The 15,748-nt window shown below is 37.3% G+C and overlaps 1 protein-coding gene across 4 annotated transcripts in view; it reads left to right on the top strand.

The window, feature by feature from the left end:
- The window catches only part of KYAT3 (kynurenine aminotransferase 3), a 63,758-nt gene that overhangs the window by 41,801 nt on the left and 6,209 nt on the right, over positions 1–15,748 (top strand). For all 4 annotated transcript variants that reach the window (XM_072834391.1, XM_072834392.1, XM_072834393.1 and 1 more), the window contains 5 exons: positions 5,414–5,490; positions 7,259–7,348; positions 10,545–10,731; positions 14,261–14,337; positions 14,579–14,665. In XM_072834391.1, coding sequence (XP_072690492.1) covers positions 5,414–5,490; positions 7,259–7,348; positions 10,545–10,731; positions 14,261–14,337; positions 14,579–14,665 — 518 coding nt within the window. The remainder of the gene's footprint in view (positions 1–5,413; positions 5,491–7,258; positions 7,349–10,544; positions 10,732–14,260; positions 14,338–14,578; positions 14,666–15,748) is intronic.

Here is a 15,748-nt window from a genome sequence, read left to right as displayed (position 1 = left end):
CCAGGGCGCGATCCTGGAGACCCGGGATCGAATCCCACGTCGGGCTGCCGGTGCATGGAGCCTGCTTCTCCTTCTGCCTATGTCTCTGCCTCTCTCTCTCTCTCTCTGTGACTATCATAAATAAATGAAAATTAAAAAAAAAAAAAGAATCACAGTTCACTGCATATTTATAACAAAGAGCCATTGAAATAAATACATCAGAGGTTTTTTTTTTTAATTTTGCCATTAGTATTCACTTGCTATAAATGTTCATTTGTTTCACTGATGGTAGCATATGCTATCAGGTAAATAGTACTTATTTTAAGTGCTAAGAAAATTTCACGGAAGAAAACTTAAAATTGATTTTAAAAGAATTATCCACATTAGTTTGATCACCAAAGTTCTAATGAGCGTACTTTGAGAACTGCTACAAGAGGTGTGCCAAGGCAGGGGAATTGGTTATGCGATTGGATTTGTTTTATAAAGCTAAAAACCAGTATAGGTGAGGATCTGAAATGAGTCAGATTTGCTAGCAGTAGGGTTGATGCTTGTGGGTTATTTAATAGTCAAAACAATGGGCGGGGGTAGGACAGAGTATAGCATTTGTAGATGGGAAGGGAACAAGCAGGTATGATTCTGAGACCTCTGGTCCGGCCCCCTTGGCAATGATGAGGCTCTTAAGCAGAGGTGGAGATGTGCTCAGGAGGAGATCTGTGAGGAGTAAGGAATACTCCTGCCTCTCCTGCTTTAGTCTTGCTAAGTTTTAGTGTCTGTGAGACATGGAGATGTCTGGAGACAAGTGGAATTATAGGCCTGATAGGATCGAATTGTGAGGGGAAACAGTTTTGTCAGTCAACAAAATTTTGTTGATGGTGGAACCCACAGAAGAGCATTTTGTCAGGAAGACTGGATAAACAGAAGACAGCCAGAGATTTGCAAGGTGTGGTGGTGCTTTGACAAAGCAAACTGCTGTTATGTGTCAAATTGCAATAGAGTTCATCTTCACCCTTCTTTTCGATGATCTCTGAGGTCATTTGAACTATTTCTGGGCGAAAATCAGATCAATATGGACAACTAATTTTTTGTAATTTCAATAATTAAGCAGAGAGAGGAATAAGCATCTAATTTCTTTTTTTTTTTTGCATCTAATTTCTGAATACAGTTTTTATTTAACATAAAACATATGTCCATGTCTATGCAATAATCCCTCAAATCTTTAGAGTTTTAGTTAACTCAGTTTAGCAATATTTTTCCAATAGATAACTTTAAATGATCTTGGGAACCTGGGGGGCTCTGTCAGTTAAGCATCTACCTTCAGCTCAGGTCATTATCCTGATATCCTGGGATGGAGTCCTGCATCGGGCTCCCTGCTCACCAAGGAGCCTGCTTCTCTCTCTACCCCTTGTATGTGCACACACTCTCTCTCTTTCTCAAATAAATAAAATCTTCCTTTAAAAAGTTTAAAAATAAAGATAAATGATCTTGAGATTTATTATTTGAACCTTTATTACACTGTTTAAACCTCATGTTATAGAAGCCATCATAGTAGAAATGTAGCAGATATTACTTGCTGCAGATATCAAGACATACATTTTTAACTCAGAATTTTTAGTTGTTGTAACAGCCCATAAGCAAAAAAAAAATTATTTAGAAAGTACAGTTTGGTTCCATGAAAACTTAGCTATTCTATCAAATACAGTGGCCTTTGTTACACGAAAGATGCAAAATGGCTATTTCATCAATTTGCAGAGTGTGATAGTATTTCTTTAATATAACACACTGAGGCTTTCTAGCCATACATCATGAATTAACATCATCCTCATGCTTTCACTGAGAGTTTTCCCTGGGGTAGCACTCATCCTCGTGTCTCTAATCTTTATCTGACTTCCACTGAAGCCTAAGCCACCTGTGAATGACTCATCTAGCTGCCATGGCTGATTTAAGGATCATGGGTCATAGATGAGAAGTGCAAAGAACAATTAGTTGCTGTTCAGATATAAATGCGAGCAAGCATACCAACACTATAACTGGTGTTTTGGGTTTGGTTTTTATTTTGTTTTTATATATTCATTTAAGTAATCTCTACACCCATTGTGAGGCTTGAACTCACAACCAAGAATGCCATGCTTCTCCAGCTGAGCCAGCCAGGTGCCCCTAGCTTTTTTTGTTTTTATTTTTGCTTTTGTTTTTAAATAATCACAACACCCAACATGGAGCTTGAACTCACAACTCTGAGATCAAGAGTTGCATGCTCTACCAACTGAACCAGCCAGGTGCCCCTAGGCATTTTTTTAAATGATCAGACCTGCAGTTTTTTTGTAAAAAGGTCTGTAGATTCACAGACAATGCTGTGGTATTCTGCTCTGTTTACATGAATTTCTGTAGCTCCCCAAATCTCTGAGATGGAAAGGACATGAACATCCGTATGTTTTAAAATTCCTTAGGGCCCTTTTTATTGAAGTAGTAGAATTTGTTCCTGGATCAGATTCTTGATTCAAATGATCTCTCCTGGTTTCTGTAAAATAACCTTTCTGACTGAAAGGTTAACAAAAAAAAAAAAAACCCTCTCTAGAAAAAAATTCTATTAATACATTGATATTGATATATGAATCTTCTAGCATCTGGATAATTAGTATAAAATTCTTTGTAAGTTATTCAGTTGATCAGTTTACTGCTGAATAAAAAAGACATCCACTCTCAGATGGCTAAAATAATCATCCAAATGACTTAACCCTTTCTTAAAAAATATTATGCCTATAACTTGATATTTTCTGGAAAAAAAAACTCTACAGTTGACATGTAAGTAGTTTTGATTCCCTTTGTATATAATTTATCACGAAAACATGTTAGGACTGTGTTCATTTCTCTGGGTGATTATTATTTTCAAAGAATTTTTTTTCTAAATATTGTTCTTATTACTAGACCTTCCTGGTTTGGGATATATATTATTACTTTCTTTTTTTATTCATTCATTCATTCATTCATTCATTCAAAAACTTTATTTATTTATTCATGAGAGACACAAAGAGAGAAGCAGGCTCCCTGTGGGCAGCCCATTGTGAGACTTGATCTCAGGACCCCAGGATCATGACCTGAATCAAAGGCAGATGGTCAACCACTGAGTCATCCAGGTGCCCCTCGTTTATTTTTTTGAGAGTGTGCAAGCAACGTTGTGGGGGGTAGGGCAGAGGAAGAAGGAAAGAGAATCTTAAGTAGGCTCCACACTCCGCATGAAGCCCCATCCAGGGCTTAATCTCACAACCTTGAGATCATGACCTGAGCCAAAATCAAGAGTTGGACACTTAACTGACTGAACCACTCAGGTGCCCCTATATTATTACTTTAAAGAAGGTAATACTCTGCATTATATGTCATTTATATTTTTCTCCCATCAAATAGGTGGGACATGTATCATGAAATTCTTTTAGATTACTTTGGAAGACTAGAAATGTCCGAAAGTTTGAAAGGATATGATAATTAATATCAAATGTTAGAATATTCTTTCTTCAAGTCAATCCTCTAAATATTTTCATTTATCTTTTTGTTTTTTTGTATACTCCACAGAAAATACAACCATAACTTTTTGGATTTATATAATATTCCTACCTTTACAAATATTGGCAGATGTTTCACAGTGGACTGAGATTATGTATGAATCCATTTGGGAAATTTCTTTAGCTACCGTACATTTTAGTAGGCACTTTACTTGCATATGAGACTAAGAAAACCGTAGCTTAGATATGGCTATTTGTTTTCTCTTTGTGTTTACCAACACTCTTAGAACAACATAGGTGTTTCTACCGTACGTCTAAAAAACAAGTGAAAAGCTCATGGAATTGCATGTGAAGAATTTCACAACTAAATTACTTGAGGAATCCAAAGAGCAGTGTAGGTAGCATTCTCAAAAGATTAACAAGGGCATCATTTATCAATGGCCAGCAAAAATCACAAGCTTTTACATTCTGTACCTCCATGACTTTGTTACCTTCATTCCCTTTATCCCAAATACCTTTCTTCCCCTTCTGTGACTGGCAAAGTCTATATGGTCTTCCGTGTCTCAGCTCAAGCATCACCAGCTGCAGAAAGCTACTCCTAACACCTTCTTCTGTTTTTGTGTGACAGTTCATGTGATTACAGAACTTACCTCACTGTATTATGATTGTTATTTTACTTTTCCCCTTCCCCCACTAGACATTAAACTCCTCTAGATCTGACTTAGTCCCTGGCACCTGGTCATTGCTAATTAGTGTTTGATAAGTTATTAAGTACAGGAACGAATGATTTGGTTAAAGATATCAATCAACTTGAAAACCTTTATGCAGTCATTTCTCGTTATATGTGGAATCCATATTTGTGAATGCCCTACTCACTGAAGTAGATTTTTAACCCCAAAGTCAATACTCTTGGCACTTTGTTCATAGACATACAGAGAGGGGTAAGAAATTGGAGTCACCCGATACACATGTTCTCAGTTGAGATCAACAAGGCAACACTCTGCCTTCTTATTTCCACTGATACATAAACAAGTATCCTTTTCATGGTGATTTTGTTGTTTAAAATAGACCCTAAGTGTAGTGCTGAAATGCTGGCTAATATTTCTAAGGGTAAGAAGGCCATGGTGTGCATTGTGGAGAGAATAAGTATGTTAGATAAGCTCCTTTCAGGCACAGGTTCTTGTGCTCTTGGCCATGGAGATATTAAAGGGTGATACCCAAAAGGTATGGGCTTCTTTTGGGGTGAAACAAATATTCTAAAACTGGTTGCCCAGCTCTGCAGATGTACTAAAAACCATTGAATTAAACAGTTTCAAGAAGTAGATTTTATGGTGTGGAATTTATGCTTCAAAGGTGTTAGCGAAACATGCATACACCACACACGCGCATGCACACCCAGATTGCCCTATCCCCCAGAGTTTCTGATTCAGTAAGTCTCGGATGCAGTCCAATAATTTGCCTTCCATACTAGTTCCCCACTGGTACTGCTATTGCTGGTGTGGGGACCACATTTTAAAAACTATTGCCTTAGGAATCCTCGAGAAACAGACTCAGAAAATGGGCAGAGTAGAGGTGAGTAAACAATAGCCAGGACCCACAACCAAAACATTGCCACAGGAAGAGAATATTGAATGCGCAGCTACCACTGACACTGAGCCCTGGGTGCCACAGCTTGTGTGACCACTGCTGGGAACCCTGCTGACTGACACTCCTGCCCCTGGAAGTAATTTTGCTCCTTAAAATTATCTAATCTATCAGATATTACAGTCTTTTAAAGCACTGTAACATTTTCAATTGTGTTTGGGTTAAAGTTACGCGATATTTTAAAAACCTATTGAAATATACTGATTACTCTATGGTTACATTTTTAGATTATACTGAATATATATTGACTGGAAAGCAATTACTTAACCTTTTTTTCCCCTCTCTTTCCTATTTAGCTACTTTTCCAGGTATGTGGGAGAGAACAATAACAATAGGAAGTGCTGGAAAGACTTTCAGTGTAACTGGTTGGAAGGTAAGATGCAAAAGAATGTAATTGCTTTAAAACAGGCATGTATTTTATTGCTTATAGAGTTTTTGTATGTGTGTGTTTTAAATGGGTATATAATCAATTTACACAAGTTTTTAGACTTAGACTTTGATCTTTTCCTTATTATTTACTAATTTAGCTTTCATGTTGGCCTTTATCCTTTTTGAGACCTGATCGTTTTTTTATTAAGAATGTTTTTATTTGGGACACCTGGGTGGCTCAGTAGTTGAGCATCTGCCTTCAGCTCAGGGCGTGATGCTGGGTCCAGGGATGAAGTCCTGCATCAGGCTCCCTGTGAGGAGCCTGCTTCTCCCTCTACCTATGTCTCTGCCTTTCTGTCTCTATGTCTCTCATGAATAAATAAATAAAAATAAAGATTTTATGTCAAGTTCCAGTTAGTTAACATAAAGTATAATATTGGTTTCCAGTGTACAATATGGTGGTTCAGCACCTCCATACAACTTCAGTGCTCATCACAAGTGCCCTCCTTAATCCTCATCACCTATTTCACCCATCCCCCACCTACCTCCCCTCTGATAACCATCTCTTTGTTCTCTACAGTTAAGTCTGTTTCTTGGTTTGCCCCTCTCTCTCTTTCTCTCTCTTTCTCTTTCTCTCTTTTCCTATGCTCATTTGTTTCGTTTCTTAAATTCCACGTGTGAGGGGATCTCTGGGTGGCTCAGCGGTTTAGTGTCTACCTTTGGCTCAGGGTGTGATCCTGGGGTCCTGGGATCGAGCCCCACATCGGGCTCCCTGCATGGAGCCTGCTTCTCCCACTGCCTGTGTCTCTGCCTCTCTCTCTCAGTCTGTCTCTCATGAATAAATAAATAAAATCTTTAAAAAAAAAAAACAAAATTTCCATGTGCGAGTGAAATCATATGTTATTTGTCTTTCTCTGACTAACTTATTTCACTTAATACTGTCTGGCTCTGTTCATGTCATTGCAAATGGCAGAGAAAATAGGTAATTTTTCATTTTATAAGTAATAAACTAATGGCACTCGTTTCTTTGCAAAGAATGTTCAGATTATTGCATGTTAATATAGAAGGAGGAAAAAATAATAATAGCTAATATTTTGGCACTTATCATGTGCCAAGTTCTAAGTGCTTTACACATGCTCATTCTCATGATGGCCTTATGAGGTGAGTATAACTTATTTCCCCTGTTCTACAGGCAATAAAGCTACTACAGAGAAGTTAAGTAAGTTGCCTGAGGTTATATTGCTGATCAAATCAAGCCAGCGCAGGCAGTCTGGCTTCAGAATCTGCGAACTTGAGCCCTGCACTATGTAATACAATAGCAATTTACCCAGTTGAAACTTGGCTGTCTGCCAACTGGCATCTCCTGCACATGGCCAAGAAGCAGGGAGTATCAAAAATGGAGCCTGCAGAACCAAGTTATGGAAGAGTCCCTACGGCCCTCATCCAGAGTTACTTTTATCTAGTTCAGATAAGCTTTGTTAACAGTTTTTAGACCTTCAGAATATCAGAAGTAGCAAATGAGGAAAGAAAAGGGTAATAGCGATTAAGGATACTGTTTACCTTCTGAAGGCAAGGTTTAGTCCAGTGGGAAACTTTCCCACTAAAGAACAGTGTTGCAATGATGAGTAAATACTAATACTGCATTACTTTCATGGTGTGAACATTTTAGGCTTGCCTATATTTAATAATTACATTAAGCTGAGCTACTCAGATCTGATACAGCCAGTTAGATTTGTTTTTTGAAATCTGCTTTTTATCTTTTCCTTTTCCAGCTTGGCTGGTCCATTGGTCCTAATCACTTGATAAAACATTTACAGACAGTTCAACAAAACACCATTTATACTTGTGCGACTCCTTTACAGGTAGGTTTTATGGTAACTTGGGATTGAAGCATGGTCTTTTGGTAAAGGTGTTATTTTTATGCTTTGTATTCGAATTGGCTTAGTTCTTCCCATGATGACCTTTTGAGGCAGGCGGCTAGTATTGTTTGGGAATTTAGGAGCAGACATGTATTTGTTGCTATCAAGAATAGATTTTTTTTGTTTATTTAAATACATCAAGTTTTAACTCTGAACCCTCATACATTGCTGGTGGGATTGCAAAGTGCTGCAGATTCTGTGAAGGACAGTGACGACACCAAGCAAAAATATAGATGTGGATACCTCCCAAAGCAGTAATCCATCTTCTGGTAGTTTACCCAGTGGCTACTATCTGTACACATAAGAAGCTCTGTATGTATACAGCCATTTATTGCAGAAGATAGGAGTTAGTCATTATCCATCTTTAGAATTAATTAAACAAACCATGGTTTATCCAAACATTTACATATAATGTGAATTTTGTATTAGTTTCCTATTTTTCTATGACAAATTGCCACGTACTTGATGGCTTAGAACAAATTTTTTGGCTTAAAGTTCTGGAGATCAGCAATCTGAAATGGGTCTTAGAGAGCTAAAAACAGGGTGTCTGCATTCTGGTGTTCCTTCTAGAGGTTGTACGGGAGAATTTGTTCCCTGTCTTTTCCATCTTCTAGGGACTGCTCACATTCCTTGGCTCATGATCATATCATTCTAACATGACTCTGACTCTTGTGCATAGGGACAGGGGTGGGTGCAAGACTTTCTAATGTATATCTTTTTAACACTGTTTCTGTGTTTTTAAAAATATATTTATAAAACAGGGATCTATGTATCATCATTCTGTGAATAATTAGAACACCAAAAGAAAAAAAAAAAGTCTTTTTCTGGAAGGCAGTTAAAAGGCCAAAAGAGGATTTTGGCTACAGTGCTAAGGGGGTAACATACAATATTAAATCGAGTAATCTTTGAAAGCCTCACTGAGAAGGTGACATTTGAACTATGAACTGAAGCTTAAGTACTGACATGGGTTATGTAGGGAAGAACCTTCCAGACTATGAGAACAACAAGTGCAAAGGCCTTGGAGTAGGCAGGCTGGCTATCAGTTTGCATCCACAAAAAGCACAAGAGTGGGATGGGTTGATCAAAGGACAAGAGTGGGAGGAAATAAATCAGAGGGGTAGCTGGGACCCAGATCAAATAAGGCCACGTTTGTCACTGTAAAGGCTGAGTGAGATAGGAAGCCACTGGAGAGTTTGAGCACAAGAGTGACATGACCTAACTTGTACTATCAAAGGGATTTGGCTACTTTATTGAGTCAGAACACTGTTGAAGCGATCCAGGAGAGAGACAGCAGTGACTGAACCAATACAGGGATGGGGAAATGGTGGGACGTGATTGGGTTCTGAATACATTTTGAAAGTAGAGTTGACAGTATTGGCCATTAGTCACATGTAGGGTATGAGAAAGAGAGGGAAGTCCTGCATAATACTATACTTAGGAGAGATGTTTATGTCTCTTGAGCTTTGACTTTTCTAGGGCAATATCTCCTGCTATGGGGAGTGAATAAGTTGCTGAGAAAAAGAAAGATGCAGCTAAGAATCTGGAACACCTTTTCCTGACCCATCTGGTCCTCCATTTTAGCTAAGTGCCTGGCATTTTCCATGTACTCAGATGACTATTTGGAAACGGGCTCAAGCTTCCAGGGGAACCACAGATTCCTAGGCTGACACAGCTTGATCCTTATTTATCTAAGAATTTGTTAATCCTGGGAATTATTAATTCTTTTTTCCTGCTGGCTTCTTTTAGCATGCAGTCTTCGCAGTGATCTTACCCTTCACTGTCTCTCCATGTCATCTCTTACCATGTTCTCTTGCTACTCTTCGGCCACACTAGACTCCGTTCTCTCAACAGAACAGACTGTTGAAAAGGTCCTGCCTTTTTCATGTATTTGTTTCCTTATCCCTCCCATTTACCTCTCCAGTAAACATTAACTGGAATCTCCGTAAAGGCAAGGACCATGTTTATCTTGTTTACAATTATATCCCCAGTTTTTAATCACAATGCCAGTATTTAACATTGGTATTCAGTCCGTGTATATTTACTGGGTGAATGAATTTATCCTTTAATTCTTGATATTTCTTGGTTCTAATAAATTTCCTTAAAATTTAGCCACTTTGCTTCATTCTTCTACCTCAACTATTCCAGGTTCTTTATTATTTGCTTATGTCTCCTTTGCACTGAGAACCGGTATTTCTAAGTCATTTCGTTCACACTCTCCTATCAAGCTTCTGCCCTTCTGCTTGTACAGATCCTTGCTCTTTATGCGTGTCCTGAATCAGACTTCTTTATCTTTCCCTGACCTGTTGCCTTCTCAGACACCTACCTGACCGTTAAAAGCATCAGTTTTTTCCCTTGGCCCAGTTTCTCTCCTGCCACTTCTGACTTTCCTAAGGAATGATAGAGAAGTGACTCCTGGGGTGCCTGGGTGGCTCAGTCAGTTAAGCATCTGCCTTTGGCTCAGGTTGTGATCCCAGGGTCATGAAATGGAGCCCTATGTCAGGCTTCCTGCTCAGTGGGGAGTCTGTTTCTCCCTCTCCTATCCACTTGTCCTCATTTTCCCTCTCTCTCTCCTCTCCCTCTCTCTCAAATAAATAAATAAATAAAATCTTAAAGAAAAAAAAAGAAGAAGAAGTGACTCCCCATACTCTGGACACTCTTTTCTAATCGCTAAGGTACTTAGATAGTTCTGGGATATGAATGATTAGAATTCAGATTAGAATGGCATACCTATGGGGAGTGACACAGTGGGTCAGCTTTTATTTCCCTTGCATCCTCCAAGGTAATGGGAACAAGCTGGCTAGTTCATCATTTCTCTGGTCATCTTTCAGACTTAGATCTAGCATGTCATTCTACAGCTCACCTCAACGGAAAATAACATATCTTTTCAATTCCAAGCAAGCCATCTTTATACAATACCTCTTCTTCAGTTTGAATCTTCATGGCTCATTCTCAGTTCTTTACATAGGATTTAATCATTTACATGTAACTGATTCCTCCATTAATTGATATAGTCTAATATAAGCTCACAGGAATTCAACTCTAATTCTCTGAATGACTTCAGTCTTTATTATACCAAGAAACTCAGCAATAAATAACATTACCATATTTCCTTTCCACATGTTTCGATCTTAACATGCAGGAAGCCTTGGCTCAAGCTTTTTGGATTGACATCAAGCGCATGGATGAACCAGAGTGTTACTTTAATTCTTTGCCAAAAGAGTTAGAAGTAAAAAGAGATCGGATGATACATTTATTTGAAAGTCTTGGCCTAAAACCTATAGTTCCTGATGGGGGATACTTCATCATTGCTGATGTGTCTTTGCTAGGTTAGTAAGAATTTTTATTATTTCAAATATATGGAAACTTATGGGTGAAACTATATTAGAATTAGGGAGTAAAGATTGGTGTCAAAGCTATATCAGCTTTTTATCTACAGAAAAATGGCTTTTTGTAATGCCAGTGTGTTTGTTTGTTTTAATAATCATCTTGAGTTTTAGGTCCCTGACCTTAAAGTGATTGTTAACATGGCTATGGAGTCAGTTATTTTAGGTATTCTATTAAACATAGAATTTGGGGGATCCCTTGGTGGCTCTGCGGTTTAGCGCCTACCTTCGGCCCAGGGCGTCATCCTGGAGTTCCAGGATCGAGTCGCACGTCAGGCTCCCTGCATGGAGCCTGCTGCTCCTTTTGCCTATGTGTGTCTCTGCCTCTCTCTCACTGTGTGTCTCTCATGAATAAATAAATAAAATCTTAAAAAAAAAACACATAGAATTTGCTATCATCTTGTTCTTACGTGTAATTACAGGAAATAATATATGAACCCAGTGTTCCTTTGAGTAAAATTTTAGTTTCCTTTTTACTTAAGAAAAATAAGATTACTAGAATGTTGATGCTATCAGAGACTGTTTGCTATTTTAAAATATACTGAAATCTCAGTGTAGAGCTGGGCGGGTGGGAACCCCCTGGGTGCCTGTGGGGTTGTAAAAATAAGAAAAATTTTTTTTAATTAAAAAAATACATATATATATATACACACACACACACACACACACACACACTGAAATGAAGTGAAGAAGGAAAATAACGTTTATTCAGACTCTACTACATGCCTAGCATTTTCAAACACATTTTTGAAGTAAGCTTTGTTAGCTCCATTTTTAAAGATGTGAAGACTTGGGAAGTTTTAAATAACTTACCTGAAGTCACAGAACTAGATTCCAAATAGTTTTGTCTCCAAAAAGCAATCATCTTTATATTACCTAAAGCTGTTTTATGTACTTCTGACGTGCCATACTAATCTACAATTAGAAGCATGAAACATTTTGTATAGAACTAATTTTCTTAAAAAAAAAAAACTATAATGTAATAATAGTACATTTAAAAGCATAATTTACTCTGACAGAAGTTATAGCCAAATAGTTTAAGTTTCTTTCTTTATCTTTCTTTCTTTCTTTCTTTCTTTCTTTCTTTCTTTCTTTCTTTCTTTCTTTCTTTCTTTCTTTCTTCTTTCTGTATTCATTCATTCATTGATTCATGAGAGACACAGAGGGAGAGACACAGGCAGAGAGAGCAGCAGGGTTCCCACAGGGAGCCCAATGCAGAACCTGATCCAGGAACCCCGGGATCATGCCCCGAGCCAAAGGTCAATGCTCAACCGCTCAAGGGATCCATGCAGGCATCCCTTGTTTTAAGTTTCTAATACAGTAAAGTTAATATTCCACTGAACTTGAAAAGCCTTTTGTATACCAAATTTCATAAGGCTGGAAACTTTTGATTTTATAACAAAACTGTGACTATTATTTTTTTAATTTGTTGTGAGAGAAGCAGAAGCCATGATGCCCAGAGATTTTTGCTGCCCTGTTGCCTGAAAGCTGTACATATTTGGCTCTCACAAGCTCCATTCTTATATAAAACCCCTTAAGATGTCCTATACTCTGAGGTTTAGAAATCACTTTCCCTAAAAAAAATAATAAAAAAAATAAAAATAAAAAAATAAAAAAATAAAAAATAAAAAATAAAAAAAAAAAGAAATCACTTTCCCTATGTCATGTCTAAATATATAGCTCATTTCATGAAATGATAAAAAAGAAAAAGCTGTTTTATCACCTTTAGTTTTGCTTTTGAATCGGAAATCCATAAGATTTTCAACATGAATTATTTTTAAAATAAGCGATTTATATTCTTGATCTGCTTCCAAAAAGCATTTAAGCTAACTTATATTAAAAAAAAAAAAGCTAACTTATATTAAAAAGTTTTCTGGGATCCCTGGGTGGCGCAGCAGTTTGGCGCCTGCCTTTGACCCAGGGCGCGATCCGGGAGACCCTAGATCGAATCCCACATCGGGCTCCCGGTGCATGGAGCCTGCTTCTCCCTCTGCCTGTGTCTCTGCCTCTCTCTCTCTCTCTGTGTGACTATCATAAATAAATAAAAATTAAAAAATTTTCTATGTAATAATATATGTGTGTATGTAAATGTATATAATAGAAAATCAATGTCACATAGGATGGGGAGAAAGCAAATTTTTCATATAGGTTCATATGGTATTATGAATAGTTTTAACCTAGGACTAAACTTTGTGGCTGCAAGGGCAAAAAGAAAATAGAATTAGTTACATAATTCTTGGATAAAGGGATTTAACAGATTTTTAGATAAGAATAATTCTTCCCTGGAACCAAATTTTTACAGATACTAAATTCTTTTTTTTTTTTTTAAGATTTTATTTATTCATGAGAGACACAGAAAGAGAGAGGCAGAGACACAGGCAGAGGGAGAAGCAGGCTCCATGCAGGGAGCCTGACGTGGGACTCAATCCCAGAACCCCAGGATCACGCCCCGAGCTGAAGGCAGACTCTCAACTGCTGAGCCACCCAGGCGACCCCAGATAGTAAATGCTAAAAGGAATTCATTGCAGTATAATTCTAACCATCAAAAAGACAGCAATGCAACTTTTGTTAGGATGATTGCATTAAGCTCTTAAATAGTTTTCCATTTTATCTTCAGTCAATCCACCCTGCTTGAAATACTAGTTTAGGTGTCAGATCCTGAGTATGTATGGTTGTAATAGGAGCAGAAAGGACTTTGGTTAGAAAACCTTTTATGATAACTGAGGGGGGGTGGGAGATGTCACTTCCTTTTCACCTGTGGGAGAAAAATGTTAATTTCTATAAGATATTCCTACATATGAGGACAATTTATTTTCTTTTACTCTTTCATCTGTTCAGATTAATTTGAATGTGAAAATTCTTACAAATACTAGAGGTTGGTCCCACAATTTGCTAAAGACAAAAGCAAGAAACAAAATTTTCTTTTAATGGTACCTTGAAAATAAAAATACACCATAAGATTCATGAACATAATAATTAACTCCCTTTACAATTCATAGCAGTGGCCAAGTGGTTAATATTTTTAAAGTACTTATGATATAATTGGTATTATACTAAGAACTTTACAAATATTCCATTCTAACAAAAGCACAATGAGATTGATACTATCAGTTGGTTAAGCATCCATCTCTTGATATCGGCTCAGTCGTGGTCTCAGGGTTGTGAGATCAAGCCCTGTGTCAGGCTTCACACCCAGCACAGAGTCTGCTTAAGTTCATTTCTTCCTCTCCCCTCTTCTCTCCTTTTCTCTAAAAAATTTTAATTAAAATTTTTTTAAATTAATTAATATAAAAATAACTGTTCTTGAAAAAAATACCTATCTGTAAATTCTTTACTTCACCATACAGTATGAAACTCCAGGAAATTCTGTGAACATCTTCTGAGAATATTATTACTTGTGACAGATTTAAATGAAATACATCTTGCCCTCACATATAATACATAGACCATTGAATTTTCATTTTTGTTTTAGATGCAGACCTCTCTGATATGAAGGACAGCAATGAACCTTATGATTATAAATTTGTGAAATGGATGACTAAAAATAAGGTAGTGTTTATTGACCTTTGAGATACTGTGCTATATTTTATGGTTAATTTATGAAGGATACTTGCTGACATGTTGTAATATGATATTCCACTTATGGCTATGTGAAGGATTTTTAAAACATTTTTCTTTTTGGAAGTTGTACATATTTAGAAATATCTATTTGTTTTTAACATTTAACATCCTAAAAATACATTTGAAGTAGAAGTAGTTTTCCTATTTTACTTTTCTATTTATTTTTCAGAAACTGTCAGCCATTCCAGTTTCAGCATTCTGTAATGCAGAGACCAAGTTACAGTTTGAGAAGTTTGTGCGATTTTGCTTCATTAAAGTAAGTTCCTTGTTCTATTCCAAAACACATTTATGATGTCCTTCCTTCTGATTTATAAAGCATTTTTAAAGCATTTTTTTCTATTTTTAGGAATGATGTAGTTATATGCAGTTTTCAAATTTTGGCCTGCTGCCATGAAATTAACTGCCCACCAGAACAAAACCTAACACTTTGAAGTGTTGAGTGTACTGTGTATTACAGCATGATCAGACTCCTTGCCGTGTAACAATACAGTGTCAAGCATGCAATCAAAAATTACTAAACATGTGAAGACATAAGAAAATATGGCCTTTGGGGTGCCCAGGTGGCTCAGTCTGTTAAGTGTCTACCTTTGGCTCAGGTCATGACCCAGGGTCCTGGGATCAAGCCCTGAGTCCAGTTCTCTGCTCAGTGGGGAGTCTGCTTCTCCCTCTCCCTCTGCCCCCTCCCGTTCCTTGTGCTCACTTGCTTGCTCGCTCTCTCTCAAAAAAAAAATAAATCATAAGAAAAAAAGAAAATGTGACCCTTAATAAAGAAAAAATTAGTCAGTAGAAATAGATCATAAGGTGACCCAGATATAGGAGTTAGCAGACAAGGACTTTAAGGCAGATACTGTATGTATGTTCAAGAAATTAAAGGAAAGTATATTCATAGAACAAATTAAAACTATAAAAAAATCAAGTGGAAATTTGGAACTTAAACATGTAATATCTGATATGAAAAATGCATGGGGCTTAACAAACACAGAGAATTGAGGATATCAAGAAAAAAGTGCTTACTTGAATTACAGATTCATAGAATAATCCAATCTGAAAAACAGAAAAATTATTTTTAAGAAATGAATAGAGGGGATCCCTGGGTGGCGCAGCGGTTTAGCGCCTGCCTTTGGCCCAGGGCGCGATCCTGGAGACCCGGGATCAAATCCCACGTCGGGCTCCCGGTGCATGGAGCCTGCTTCTCCCTCTGCCTGTGTCTCTGCCTCTCTCTCTCTCTCTCACTGTGTGCCTATCATAAATAAATAAAATTTAAAAAAAAATTATAAAAAAAAAAAAAAAAGAAATGAATAGAGCCTTAGGTCTATCAGACAATATCATGTGATATTAC

This window comes from Canis lupus, chromosome 8, assembly GCF_048164855.1.
Source record: "Canis lupus baileyi chromosome 8, mCanLup2.hap1, whole genome shotgun sequence".
Taxonomy (NCBI): domain Eukaryota; kingdom Metazoa; phylum Chordata; class Mammalia; order Carnivora; family Canidae; genus Canis; species Canis lupus.
Note: the sequence above shows the minus strand (reverse complement) of the source record. Positions and strands in the feature narration are given on the sequence as shown.